The sequence below is a fragment of the Babylonia areolata genome, chromosome 19 (genome assembly GCF_041734735.1).
Source record: "Babylonia areolata isolate BAREFJ2019XMU chromosome 19, ASM4173473v1, whole genome shotgun sequence".
Lineage (NCBI taxonomy): Eukaryota > Metazoa > Mollusca > Gastropoda > Neogastropoda > Buccinidae > Babylonia > Babylonia areolata.
In genome coordinates, this window is record NC_134894.1 from 52,665,911 (window position 1) to 52,679,918 (window position 14,008).

Here is a 14,008-nt window from a genome sequence, read left to right on the forward strand (position 1 = left end):
CCACATCCTCAGGATCATCCCCCCTCCTCTGTGCAGATGGGAATACCTTGATCACCGAGAAGGAGAAAATTCTTGAACGCTGGGCTGAGCACTTCAACAGTGTCTTAAATCGCCCTTCCTCCATAAATGATGAAGCCATAGGCCGTCTCCCACAAGTCCCCATCAACGAAGCACTGGACGATCCGCCAACACTTCTTGAGACCCATAAAGCAATCCGTCTGCTATCCAGTGGCAAAGCACCTGGCTCAGACTCTATACCAGCAGAGGTCTACAAGGATGGAGGCACTGTGCTGACTGAGAAGCTCCATCAGCTGTACTCACTCATGTGGAAAGAAGAGACGGTCCCCCAGGATTTCAAAGATGCATCTATCATTCACTTGTACAAGCGAAAGGGGAACCGGCAAGCCTGTGATAACCATCGGGGCATTTCCTTGCTCTCCATCGCAGGCAAGATACTTGCCAGGATCCTATTAAACCGCCTCACAGCACACCTTGACCAAGGTCATTTGCCTGAGAGCCAATGTGGATTCCGGAAAGAGCGCGGAACCACCGACATGGTGTTTGCTGCAAGGCAGCTGCAAGAGAAATGTCAGGAGCAAAATGCTGATCTTCTGTTCACCTATGTCGACCTCACTAAGGCCTTCGACACCGTGAGTAGAGAGGGACTGTGGAAGATCATGGCCAAGTACGGATGCCCTCGGAAATTTGTTTCCTTGGTCAGCCAATTCCATGAAGGCATGCAGGCTCGAGTCAAGGACAATGGCGAAACATCTGCTCCTTTTGCTGTCACAAATGGTGTCAAGCAAGGCTGCGTCCTGGCTCCAACACTGTTCAGCCTCATGTTCTCTGCAATGCTTACTGATGCCTTCAGAGATGGCGATGTTGGAATCGGCCTAAAGTACCGAACAGATGGCAAGTTGTTTAACCTCAGAAGGCTTCAAGCAAAAACGAAGGTCATGGCAGACATCATCAGAGACTTTTTGTTTGCTGATGATTGTGCCCTCAACGCTGGATCTGAAGCTGACATGCAACTCAGCGTCGATAAGTTTGCCACTGCCAGCAGAAACTTCGGCCTTACCATCAGCACGAGGAAAAGTGAAGTTCTCCATCAGCCAGCCCCAGGGAAACTCTATGTTGAGCCCAACATCACAGTCAACGGTCAGAGACTCAGTGCGGTGGAGTGGTTCACATACCTTGGCAGCACACTGTCAAGAAATGCGACCATCGACGATGAAGTGAACATCAGGATTGCAAGAGCAAGCGCAACTTTTGGTAGACTCAATGCAAATGTCTGGAACAGAAGAGGCATTAGTCTTGAGACCAAGCCAAAGGTCTACAGAACAGTAGTTCTCCCCACACTACTGTATGCCTGCGAAACTTGGACAGTGTACCAACGACATGCCAAGAAGCTGAACCACTTCCACACAACATGCCTCAGGAAGCTACTGAACATCAAGTGGCAAGACAGGACCCCAGACACAGACGTGCTCGCAAAAGCCACCCTTCCCAGCATCTTCACCATCCTGATGCAGTCCCAGCTTCGCTGGGCTGGACACGTGGCGCGCATGCCAGACCATCGGCTGCCCAAAAGGCTCTTCTATGGCGAGCTGCAACAAGGGAAGAGATCACACGGAGGTCAGAAGAAGCGCTTCAGAGATACTCTGAAAGTCTCTCTGAAAGCGTTTGAATCAACCCTGACTCCTGGGAGGAATCTGCAGTGGACTGTGACAAATGGTGCGCTGCTGTGCACAAAGGCGCCAAGTTGTGTGAGGCCAACAGGACTGCTGCAGCTGTTCAGAAGAGGCAGGCCAGAAAGTCACGGGCAAACAAGCTCCCTGACAATGATATGCCTGTCTTTGTCTGCCCCAACTGTCAGCGAACATTTCGTGCGCAGATTGGACTATTCAGCCATCTGCGCATTCACAGATAGATTCATGAGCATCTTCCCCCCCACCCCACCACCATCCTCCCCCCATCCCCCAGCTGGATGACAACGATTGTCATCATCGATCTCGATGGACACACCACCACCACCACCACAGATTAATTTCCCTTTTTTACTATCTGCACCAAAGACATGCAAAATAAATATAACTTCCATGCTTAGCAAAAGAAGTTCCTGTTTGAACAAAAAATGATCAAAATGACTGCTCTTGTTGTTGTGTCAGAATATCAGATCAAAGTGCCAAGTTTAGAGAATTTAAAAAAAACAAAACAAAAAACCCCCCAGTAAATTCAGTTTGCATATGATTTGGCTTCTTTTTTACATTTTTTTGTGCCGATCCCAGAGGTGCAATATTGTTTTAAACCAAATGACTGGAAAGAACTGAATTTTTCCTATTTTTATGCCAAATTTGGTGTCAACTGACAAAGTATTTGCAGAGAAAATGGCAATATTATAGTCTACCATGGACACACAGACACACACACACACACACAGACAACCGAAAACCGGGTTAAAACATACTCACCTTGTTTACACAAGTGAGTAAAAAAAAACAACCAACCAAACAAAAAAAACAACAACAAAAAAAACCCCCAACAGTATAATAAAGATGTGTTGGATGGGCTAATTGCTTCCATTGATGACCAAAAACAATTTTGGGAATGTTTGAATAAAATATCGTTTAAAAAGAAACAACCTGAAAATAATATATCTGTACATGATTGGTTTCAATACTGTAAAGTCTTACTTGATAAAGATATGCCACAAGATAACGATGACCACAATTTACCAGCAGAGGACACTGAAGCTATGAATCGTTCAATTTCTCTTGAAGTAGCTCTTAGAAAAATAAACAAGAGAGGCAAGGCCTTCAAGACTCACTTGTGGTACACTTAAAAAAAAAAAATCTAATCGTTAAAATGTGTTCTGTATTTGTCATTATAAAGCTTCGGGTTAAAAGAAAAAGAAAAAAAAAAAAAAGAAGTCCTAACGGCAGATTCGAACCCCATGTGTTCGGGTGAGAAGAAACTGTCTTACCCATTACACTATCGTGACTCCTTAGCTGATGTTCAAAAATATAATATTTAAACATGCTTTTTTAAAGGGCGATAAATCGATTGTGGTATTCGCAGTGAGAACGCTGCTTAAATCATATTATTCTGGTGTATCTTGGGCATTCAAAAAATCTTTAAGGGCAATTAAAAATTCTTTTTAAGTCCACGGTAAAGGAGACATGGCTATCGCCGCAATCACACTGCAACATTTAGGCGTTTTCTCTGGATCTAGATAGATGTACAAGTTTAGTTACACCCGCGGTTGACTCGGTCGATTCAATTTCTCTTTTATGTTCATTCTAGTTTTATAGTTTTAAAGTTGATATGAAAATTGAGTATTTTGTTAAACTAATAACATGTAGAGCCAAGTACAAGTACTTCTAAACGTCGTGTGAAGTGAAAAGGACTTCATTTTGAGAAGAGTCAAGACTGGAAGTTTTTACGTTTCATCAATTCAAGGGTATTAACTCTCATGGTTTATTATTTTTCACTGTGAATTCCGACTGATTCTGTGGATATTTTGATGGCAGTTTGGGGCATAATCCAGTAAGTGATGAGGTGTTCACAAATCTTTCTCTGAATAAATATGTAACAGTCTCCTTCTCCAACTTTCCATCACATGTCATCGTGTATTGTCAATTGAATATAGGATTGAACGGGCAGGTCAACAACTTGAAACAAAATGGCATCGTTTGCGTTCGCGAAGAATATGAGCACGTGCTTTGAATATGTATAAATATGTGTACGCAATTGATTTTTGCCCATGGCCTTCAGGGCTCAGCCAATAGATATATTATGTCCACTCGTCGTATTGATTTTAGTATTTTCCGAAAAAGACCACATGGGCGAATGAACATAGTGAAAGCCTGTACACTGAGAGTAAAACACACAAGCTTTTTATGTATTGAGTATAATTTCAAAATGTAATGTTTAAGATGAGAAAGATCAGTTTAAAGCAAATTAAGCCCCCTTGCATTAATTACAGATTAATTTCCCTTTTTTACTATCTGCACCAAAGACATGCAAAATAAACATAACTTCCATGCTAAGCAAAAGAAGTTCCTGTTTGAACAAAAAAAATGATAAAAATGACTACTCTTGTTGTGTAGGAATATCAGATCAAAGTGCCAAGTTTAGAGAAAAACAAACAAACAAAAAAACCAAAAAAACAAACAGTAAATCCAGTTTGCATATAATTTGGCTTCTTTTTTATTTTTTTTTGTGCCCATCCCAGAGATGCAATATTGTTTTAAACAAGATGACTGGAAAGAACTGAATTTTTCCTATTTTTATGCCAAATTTGGTGTCAACTGACAAAGTATTTGCAGAGAAAATGGCAATGTTAAAGTTTACCACAGACACACAGACAGACAGACACACACACACAGACAGACAACCGAACACCGGGTTAAAACATACTCACTTTGTTTACACAAGTGAGTCAAAAATCGAAAAGCTGCAGGTCCTGATGGCATCATTGGGGAATTTTTGAAAATTCCTTGTGAAAAGATTGTAGAATTCTTTGTAAAATTTTTTAATGCTTTATTTGACAAGGGCGTATTTCCAGAAAACTGGTGTGAATCTGTTACCGTGCCACTTTATAAAAAAGGTGATGTAAATAATACCAAGAATTTTAGAGTATATAGTATGATTATTAACCGAAGACTTCAGGAATATGTAGAATGCTATAACATAACTGGAGAACACCAGGCAGGATTTAAAAGAGGATACTCAACAATTGGTCATATGTTTACACTTTTGGCCTTCATTCAGAAACAGTTATCACTTAATCATAAGCTTTACATTGCATTTATTGACTTCGAAAAGGCGTTTGATTCAAACAATTGAAATATGTTGTGGCCTATTCTGACAAAAGATGGGATAAAAGGAAAACTTTTTAACTGTGTAAAGAGTATGTATAATGTTGTTAAAACAAGAATAAGAAGTGGTAACAAACTTACTTATTATATATGTTGTACAAGAGGTGTTAAACAGGGAGATGTCTGCAGTCCGATTCTGTTTTCATTGTTTATAAATGAATTAGCACTTGAAGCAATAGATAAAGGAAGACACGGCGCTAGATTTACTAATGATTTCTTAGAATTATTTATTTTATTACTTGCTGATGACATACTTTTGCTTTAAGAGACAGTCGTTGGGTTACAAACGCAGTTGAACAACTTGAAAAACTCAGCTAAGCGATTGCAGTTACGGGTGAATTTGGATAAAAGCAACATTATCATCTTCAGGAAAGGTGGTTACATGGCTGCAAGGGAAAAATGGGTTTATGATGGTATTACTATGCCTGTCATTAATGTTTATAAATGCCTTGGGATACTTTTTTCTACTCGTTTGAGTTTTGTAGCTGCCTGCAGAGATCTATCTAGCAGAGCGAAGAATGCCTTGATGTCTGTTACGAAGAAATTGTTCTTGTTGAATAATAACTCACTAGAACTCTTTATAAAAAATTTTGACTCTCAGATACAACCTATGGTACAATACGGCTCAGAATTGTGGGGACTTGATAGGAATGCTGCCATGTATTGCAAATCTGTTCACTTATTTGGTCTTAAAAAGTATTTAGGGGTTGACATGAGAACACCAAATGATTTAGTTTATGGAGAAACTGATAGATACCTAATTTATGTAAATTCTGCTGTTAAATGCATTCGCTATTGGTTAAAATTACTGAAAATGAATATTCATAGACTGCCATGCAAATCATACAATATGTTACATGATCTAGACCAAAGAGGCGAACGAAATTGGGTGTCAAATGTACGAATGTGTTTGTATGAGCTTGGATTTGGGTATGCATGGGAGTGTCAAGGAGTAGGTGGTGAAAATAGATTTCTACAAATGTTTCGCCAAAGATTGATCGACTGTAGGTGGCAAGAGTGGAAAAGCCACATTCGTTCAAGTGAAAGGTTTAGTATGTATAGAATGTATATGTTTAACCTTCGCCGGACGGTGTGGGTCCATGTGGACCCAGAAGGGTCTTTAAATGCCGATATCTCGTATATTTATAGATGTTTTTCAATGAAATTTTAGATATGCTCCAAACACACAAATCCCCTCCTTGTCCTAAAATTTCGAAAATATGGGTCAAAATTTCAAAAAGTAATTACAGGTGACATTTTAACTAGTCACTGATGACGGTGTGGGTCTGTGTGGACCTCATGGCTCGCAAAGAAAGAAAACTGTGTTTACCCCTCTGCAGACGGCGTGGGTCTGTGTGGACCCATGGCTCGCAAAGAAAGAAAACTGTGTTTACCCTTCCGCAAACGGCGTGGGTCCGTGTGGACCCATGGCTCGCAAAGAAGGAAAATTGTAATCCTTGGCTACAGAGGGCGACAATGGGGAGGTCTGTAGGACCCCCTCTTTGCATGCTGGAGAGAGAAACTGAAACCGATACTGGCACTTCTGAAAGTAACAAGTTCTGAGGAAGCGGCGGGTTTTTCCCACGTTCTCTCCTTGCTACGAGTATCTCTCATGGAGGCTGGACAGTCACTCTGATACCGTCATGGACAGACCTAACATTTTTGAAGCCCTTGTCACCTGTGCTGACGCAGAGGAAGACCATAATTTTGGTGAGTATATCAACATTTTGAGTTAGAATTTAAACCACTTGATATTTATTAGGGGAAATAAGGTTGGGGGGTTGGGGGGTTGGGGAGTGCAGAAATGGCTTGTATCTGTGGTTTGTATCTGTCTCTGTCTCAGTTTAAGTTGCATCTCAAAGTTAGCCAAAACTAATCAATAACGTAATATACAATCACAGAGGTGTACTCATGCAGTAGTTCATGCGTTCACAGGTGCCGATAGAGGAGTGGATAGGGGGATTAACGTATGTGCTTTATAAAAACCAATGAAACCCACTGTTTTGCTTTCCTATCCCCAGATTTGCCAACAGAGACCAGGCAGGCATTGGCTGAGGACTGTGGAGCAGAGGCAGAAGAAGATTTTGGTATGAATGCCTACTTTCACTTTCGATTGTCGTATGTGTGTATGTTTGCCTGTAGTCTACGTATGTGTCTGGAGAGACAAAGGGGGGGGGGGGGGGGGACTTTCTCTTTCTCTCTCTCTCTGTTTTGGTGCTCTAGTGTTTATGGGTTAATTGTTTACAAGTGCTTACATGTGTCTGCATTTTTGTTGCTTGTCATTTTTAGTTGCGAATGCTTACAATGTTGCCTGGGTTTTTTCGATGACAGGGTGTGCGTGTGTGTGTGTGTGCGTGTGTGTGTGTGTGCGTGTGTGTGTGTGTGTGTAAAACATAACTGCAAATTTATGGAATCATATCTGACTATATTGTACCTTTCTCTTCTTTTTTTTGGTTACCCCAGATGAGCAAAGAACACGGATTGCCAGTTCCCAGGACCACGAACAAGAAAGTGGCGATGACTAGTGACGAAGAATTTCTTCCACCTGAGCCTGATGCGGAGTCCCCTAGTGATGATGAACCAGATTTCAAAAAAGATGAAGAAGAAGTCTTTTCTCAGTCAGGTGAGGAGCAAGAAGTGCCACCAGATTCCAACACATATACAGCAAAGGACGAAACAAGATGGAGCAAAGTTCCAGTGACCGGAAAAAGAAAGACGCCGTCTAAGAACATTTTCAAGCGTCCCCCTAGTCAGGTCCCTGGAACCCAAAATGTGCATGATCCGTATGATACATACAAACTGTTTATTTCAGACAAAATCATTAAAGACACTGTCCGTTTCACAAATTTGTATGGACAAAATCAGTACCAGGAAAAATGGCAAGATTGTGACGATGTTGAGATTGAGGCCTTGATTGGCGTGTTGCTTTTTTGGGGGGTCAAAAAGCAGAACATGCTTTCCACCAGCAAAATTTGGGATCAGGAATACGGGGTCAGTCTTGTAAGAGCAGCCATGAGTAGGGACAGATTCAAAATCCTCATGTGTTGTCTGAGATTTGATGACAAATCGACAAGATCAAACAGAAGAGCAAAAGATTCATTTGCCCCTTTCAGAGACGTTTGGGACGAATTCAACAAAAACCTTAGTACCTATTAAATTGCTGGGCCCCTTCTAACTGTGGATGAGCAGCTTGTGCCTTTTAGAGGCAGGTGCAGTTTCATCCAATACCTACCCAGCAAGCCCAATCGCTATGGCATAAAGGTGTTCAGGGTTGCTGACTCAGCCAATAATTTCCCTCTCTTGGGAATTCCATACCTTGGCCGGCCCCTTGGCCAGGACAGACAGGTGAATCTTGGAAGGAACATTGCCCTTCAGCTGGCAACTCCATTCTTCAAGAGTGGAAGAAATATTACATGTGATAATTATTTCACAGATTTGGCTTTGGCCGAGGGCTGTCAAAACAATGGCCTGACAGTCGTAGGGACAGTCAGATCCAACAAAAGGTTTCTACCCTACCCTTTCAAAAGCAACAGAAACCTCCCACTTCACGGCAGTGAGTTTGCTTACAATAAGACTGTCACCCTTGTTAATTACCAGGGGAAGAGAAGGAAGAACACCATTCTCCTCAGCTCAATGCATGACGAAGGGATGGTGAAGCCAGGGGCCCCCAAGCAGAAGCCTGAGATTGTTCTTTTTTACAATGAGACAAAGGGGGCCGTAGACTCTCTGGATAAGCTTGCCCATGCTTATACCTCATAAAGAATTTCCAAACGCTGGCCATTTGTCATGTTTGCCAGCATCATTGGTCTTGCTACAGTGGCTGCACGCTGTGTCTGGTCAATCAAATTTGAAGATGATTCTCTTGCAAAGAAAGATGCACGGAGTGCATTCATCCAATGCATCAGTAAAAGCCTGATGTTGCCACACATGAAGTGCCATCTCATGCACACAAACATGCACCGGGGCACTCTTGATCTGATGAAAAATTCAATCAAGAGGATTGAGCTTGAGTCAGAAGGGCACAAAATGCCAAGAGCAAAAACGGTCAGGCAAGACAAGTCTGAGACAGTAGGATCAGGTGAAGCTGACAGCACATTGCACAAGAGGCAAGCCAGTTCTGATCCTGGAACATAAAGTGAAGCTGCCCCCATACAGCGCAAGAAAGCACGCTGCTTTTTCTGCTCATGGAAGGCTGATCGAAAAGTGAGACAGAGGTGCCAGAAATGCAGTCAGCATGTTTGTCCCGACCACATGCAAATTCTTTGCCCTTCCTGTGCGTGCTCAAAGTAAAAACGCTGAACTTGTCAGATCATGAGAATTCTAAAATGCATACATGTTCTTCAGCTATCCCAAATGCAGTAAAGATACGGTATTTGGTTCTTACACAATGTCATGACCTAACATGATTCTTGCTTGTTGAGTTCTTTTTTTTTTTTAATTTTGTGTTTCTTACTACTGCTTGGTGTTCTTGATGTTTTGATCTTGCTTGTATTTTTATGTTTCTTTTTTCTTGCTGCTTGAAGCCTAATTGCCTTAGAAATATAGTCTGCATTTCAGGTAACATTCCTTTGTGTCACACATACAGACATGCAACACATACACATACAGTTTACACACACACACACACACACACACACACACAAACACACACATACTAACACAAATTCTGCTGTGATGGAAGCATAAGCACCACTGTCCGCCATTGTTGCAGGATGGAGCAGTATTTTGAGAACTTCGCCAAAATCGGATTAAAATAACCCTCTTTATAGACATGGGTCCACCTAGACCCACACCGTCTTCGGAGGGATGAACACAAAATTTCCTTCAATGACGGCCATGGGTCCACATGGACCCACACCGTCTGTGGAAGGGTGAACATGATTTTCCCTCTTTGAGGGACATGGGTCCACACGGACCCACACCGTCTTCCGTGTATAGTCAGTAGCACCGTCCGGCGAAGGTTAATCATACAGTGAGGAGATACCTTTTGTGTAACGTGAACAGACACCTGTGATGTACTCTAACTAGATTTAGATTTGGTATTTCTGATATAAAAGTGCACAGATATCGTTATAAAACCGTGAATAATTCAGAACTATTATGTCCTCTGTGCGAGGAATCCAGAGAGGATGAAGTTCATTTTGTTTTGAAGTGCCCAGCCCTAACAGACCTTCAAGTTAAATTCATCCTGAAGAAATATTATACACATCCATGTCTGTTTAGATTATGTTTATTGATGTCATTGATTGATAATGAAACAATATACAGTTTAGCAATGTATTTATTTCGAGCACTTCAGCTGAGAGAAACACTAGTATCCTAATATTATTGTTTTGGCATCTGGTTATGCTTATTGTGTTTACATAGTTGTAGTGACGCATGTTAATCTCTGTTATCGCCCCCTGTTCATATGGGGCTATGGCCTTAGATGAATAAATCATCTGAAATCTCTCTCTCTCTGTGTCTGTGTCAGTGTCTGTGTCTCTGTCTGTCTGTCTGTTTGTCTATCTCTGTCTGTCTGTCTGTCTGTCTGTCTCTCACTTATATGGCACACTCTCTCCATCTAATGGGCTCTTGGCGCCTCCCAAGAAAAAATACATGCATACAATAGCACATAATATGATAATAGCATATATCAGCACATTAAAACACACAAGAAAATGATCTCTATATATAAGAAGAGATTAATACAGATTGCAAATATATCATTGAATTATTAAAAAAAAGAAGCATAAAATATGCGTTACACCCACGCCCACGCCCATATATGCACACATGCAAAACACACACACACATATATATATATGTGTGCACACACACATACACACATGCACACTATGTGGAGAGAGATACATTGACTCGAACGACTCAAATACAGGGTTATTACAGAGACTCGTGTTGTGTGTAAACATGCACATCATCCAAAGAAGTGGAATGATGTAGTGAATGAGAACTAAGTGCAAGTTGATTAAGAAAATGTATGAAATGCAGCAGGACTTTTGTAGGTAGTTGTGTGATGTGTTTATGTATGAGAGAGAGAGAGAGAGAGAGAGAGAGAGAGAGAGAGACTGACTCTGGTTTTAAGTTGATGTACCACTCATGGAGCTAGTGTTTCAATCTTTTCATCACCTGAGGAAAAATTTTGAAAATCAAACTTAAAATTTGTTTTGCAACATATGCACTGGTGGCTTAAGATCTAAGTTCTTCAAAAAACAAAACAAAACAAAAAACAAAAAAACCCCAAAACAGACAGGAGTGTGAAAGTTTGCCATACTTGGACATCTGACACTTTGACCTTTCTCTTGACAGATTTGATAATAATGGACCACATTCCAGAGACCCAGTGTTGGATCTGGCAGGGGCTGACTGTGGCTGAAAGAAAAAAGAAAAGACATTCCTGCTTTTGATAACTCTGTCAAACGCTGGAAAGTGTATGGAGGCTGTGAAGTGAGAAAGTGAACTCTGGAAAAAGGCTTAGTAAAGCACTATGCTGAAGAAGCAGACAGTTAGTTCTGAGAAAGGGCAACCAAGTGAACACTGAAAGTGAAACAAGCCTTACTTCAAGGTGCAGACATTGGGCATGAGTGTCTGGACCGACTGACTGTTTAGAGGTATTTACAGTATATCATGGTCAGGCAAGTTGCTTTGATAACCTCAGTAGGGTCAAGGTCATGAGCCACTCGGCAGTGGGCAGCAGCAGTGGTCATCGTCAGCATCCCAGGAGCCGCAGTCGTCGTGCACTGCGCAGCCTGTCAGACGTCATGCCGCACCTGGTACAGCATGCCCTCCAGCAGATGACGCCACTGCCCTTACCAATGAGCCGTCTTGCGCAGGTCTCTGTTCCTCAGGGCAGCGTGTTGTGTAGCATGGGTTGGTCAATGTGTGGAGCTGCCTGCCATCTGTTAGTGTTCAGTTCCCCTGTGGGTTACCTCTCCCCATCTCTCTTTTTTTTTCTTTTTTTTTTTTTTGCATTTGTGGTCCCCAACACCCTTGTTTGCTTGTTTTGATCTGCAAGTGGATTTGTATGACCATTTTTACCTTGTCAAACAGGCAGCCGTACTCACTTTTTGGGGTGCGAGTGTTGGAAAGGTTGATGTTTCCATAATCCACCAAATGCTGAGATGGATCACAGTATCTTTAGTGTGCATATTTGATTGTTTGCATGTGTATACATGCAGGGGAGTAAGGCACTAGCAGGTCTACATATATGCTGACCTTGGAGATCAGAAAAATCTCCACCATTAACCTATAGTCAGTACCATGTGCCAATACAGGAACTGGACCTAGGACCCTCAGATTGCACGCCCATTGCTTTAACCATTTAGCTATTGCACCCATCATGAGGTACCTCTCAGAATCATGAGTCTGGTTGAATTTTTTGCTTGCTTCTGCATTTGATTTTGGAGTTTCCTGCATGAGATCAGAATACCTGTGTGGGCATCATCATCATTCTGCTGGAAGTTTCTGCTTGTTTCCATGTTCTGGTGCCGTCATTGTTTTGGGGCTTTCTACATAAGGTCAGAGCACTTGTGGAAGTGTCATAGTTCCACTGGAGTTTCAGCTTGCTTCCATGTTAAAGCTCTGTCTTTGGTACTTTGGATTCCTGCATGAGATCTGGCGAGTGCTACAGCAGGCAACATGATCTGGATATATTTCCTGCTTTCTGCTCTGTTGTGTAATGCTCTGTTTTTGAGTTTTGAGTTGTTTTTTTAATTTTATTATTTTGCATGAGGTGACGTTGAGTACCCCACAATGGATTGAATCATTGATAATGCATGTCGTAATTTTCAGATGTCATACTTGTCTGCAGGAATCATGTTTTGGCCCCTTGCATTCCACAGTGAATTTTTTGCTGTTTAGTTATCGCTAAGAGTACTGGATAATTGCGCATACTTCATGAATATAATAGGAAAAAAAGCCAAAATGTAACTCCTAAGGTACACATGAACACATTATGATGAGAAAACTAGGAATCAAGAGGTAAACTTAGTTGTCAAATTTACAAACGTAAACATTCTTTCAGCACTGAAGTTGGTAATTTTTGAAACTTAAAGCCACTGGTAAATATTTACAGAACAAGATTGAAAAAATCTCTTGGATAGCACTGGTAGGATTGCACATGTAGTGCACACGATGTCAAAGAGGAATATATATAATATACAAGTATTATAAGCTGCAAAGTTTACACTCAAGCCAGTCCTTATACCACTATGATCACAACTTCTACTAAGACAATGACTATGATGACAATATTTGGCCATCTTTCATATACACACTGTGATCTTTCTACCTTAAGTCCAAGTCACAAATATCTATTTAGCATATATTTTATGTCTGTGTTGACATTTTATAGTTTGCAATGTCTGACCTCCCCTTTTTATTGTTTGAAAGTCTTTCTTTATTCTTTGATTGCATTTTAGCTGTATAAAATGCTTTTTGTTTATGTGTGTGAGTTGTTGCGCATGATTTACTATATATTTAGTCCTGTTAAGAAAAAACAACCTATTATTGGCGAAAAAAATTGTATGCAGTTCTGCACAATTTGTCAGGTGTGATGCTGGGGCGGGGAGCATTTCTATGGCTGCTGTTCTGAACATCACTACAAGTAAAACATGCTGTGTTCATGATCAGTGACTTACTTCAACCCTTACTGTCTTTTTAGTTGTTTTTTTTTTTAAAATTTCATATATATTCATGCATGCTTTTGTGGTGTGTGTGTGTGTGTGTGTGTAGAGAGAGAGAGAGAGAGAGAGAGATGTGAGGTGGGGGTGGGTTATATGAATTTTATACACGACACAAGCTCTGTTAAGCACACCAAGAATAAACTGAAACTGGCATGATTATAGTGATGAAACAGTGTGACAAGGAGTGACTGACTGACAGTGTGCGTGTTCCAGGGTTATGATGGCTTTGAAGACCTACGGAAGTTCATCAAGCAGGGCAGTGAGTTCAGCAAGGAGGTGGCTTCCATGCTGCAGGAAAGGTCAGACAGTTATGATATATATGGATTGACCTTCTAGTTCTTTCCGTCTCTTTCTTCACCTGTGAACTTGATTAGATTATCATCATCTTATCCTTGTGCTTGTGCTTGTTACTGATTTTTCTGTTGCTTTTGTGTGTATCTTTAT

At 41.2% G+C, this 14,008-nt stretch overlaps 1 protein-coding gene across 3 annotated transcripts in view; it reads left to right on the forward strand.

Annotated features, from left to right (window-relative positions):
• The window catches only part of LOC143293842 (nostrin-like), a 113,274-nt gene that overhangs the window by 16,822 nt on the left and 82,444 nt on the right, over positions 1-14,008 (forward strand). The window contains exons 2-5 of one of the 3 annotated variants that reach the window (XM_076605127.1): positions 6,221-6,590; positions 6,902-6,967; positions 7,344-7,503; positions 13,778-13,863. In XM_076605127.1, the coding sequence (XP_076461242.1) occupies positions 7,435-7,503; positions 13,778-13,863 (155 nt within the window). In that variant the 5' untranslated portion in view covers positions 6,221-6,590; positions 6,902-6,967; positions 7,344-7,434. Of the gene's footprint in view, positions 1-6,220; positions 6,591-6,901; positions 6,968-7,343; positions 7,504-11,538; positions 11,714-13,777; positions 13,864-14,008 lie in introns of all 3 variants that reach the window. The other 2 variants (XM_076605126.1, XM_076605128.1) reach the window with 2 other exon arrangements.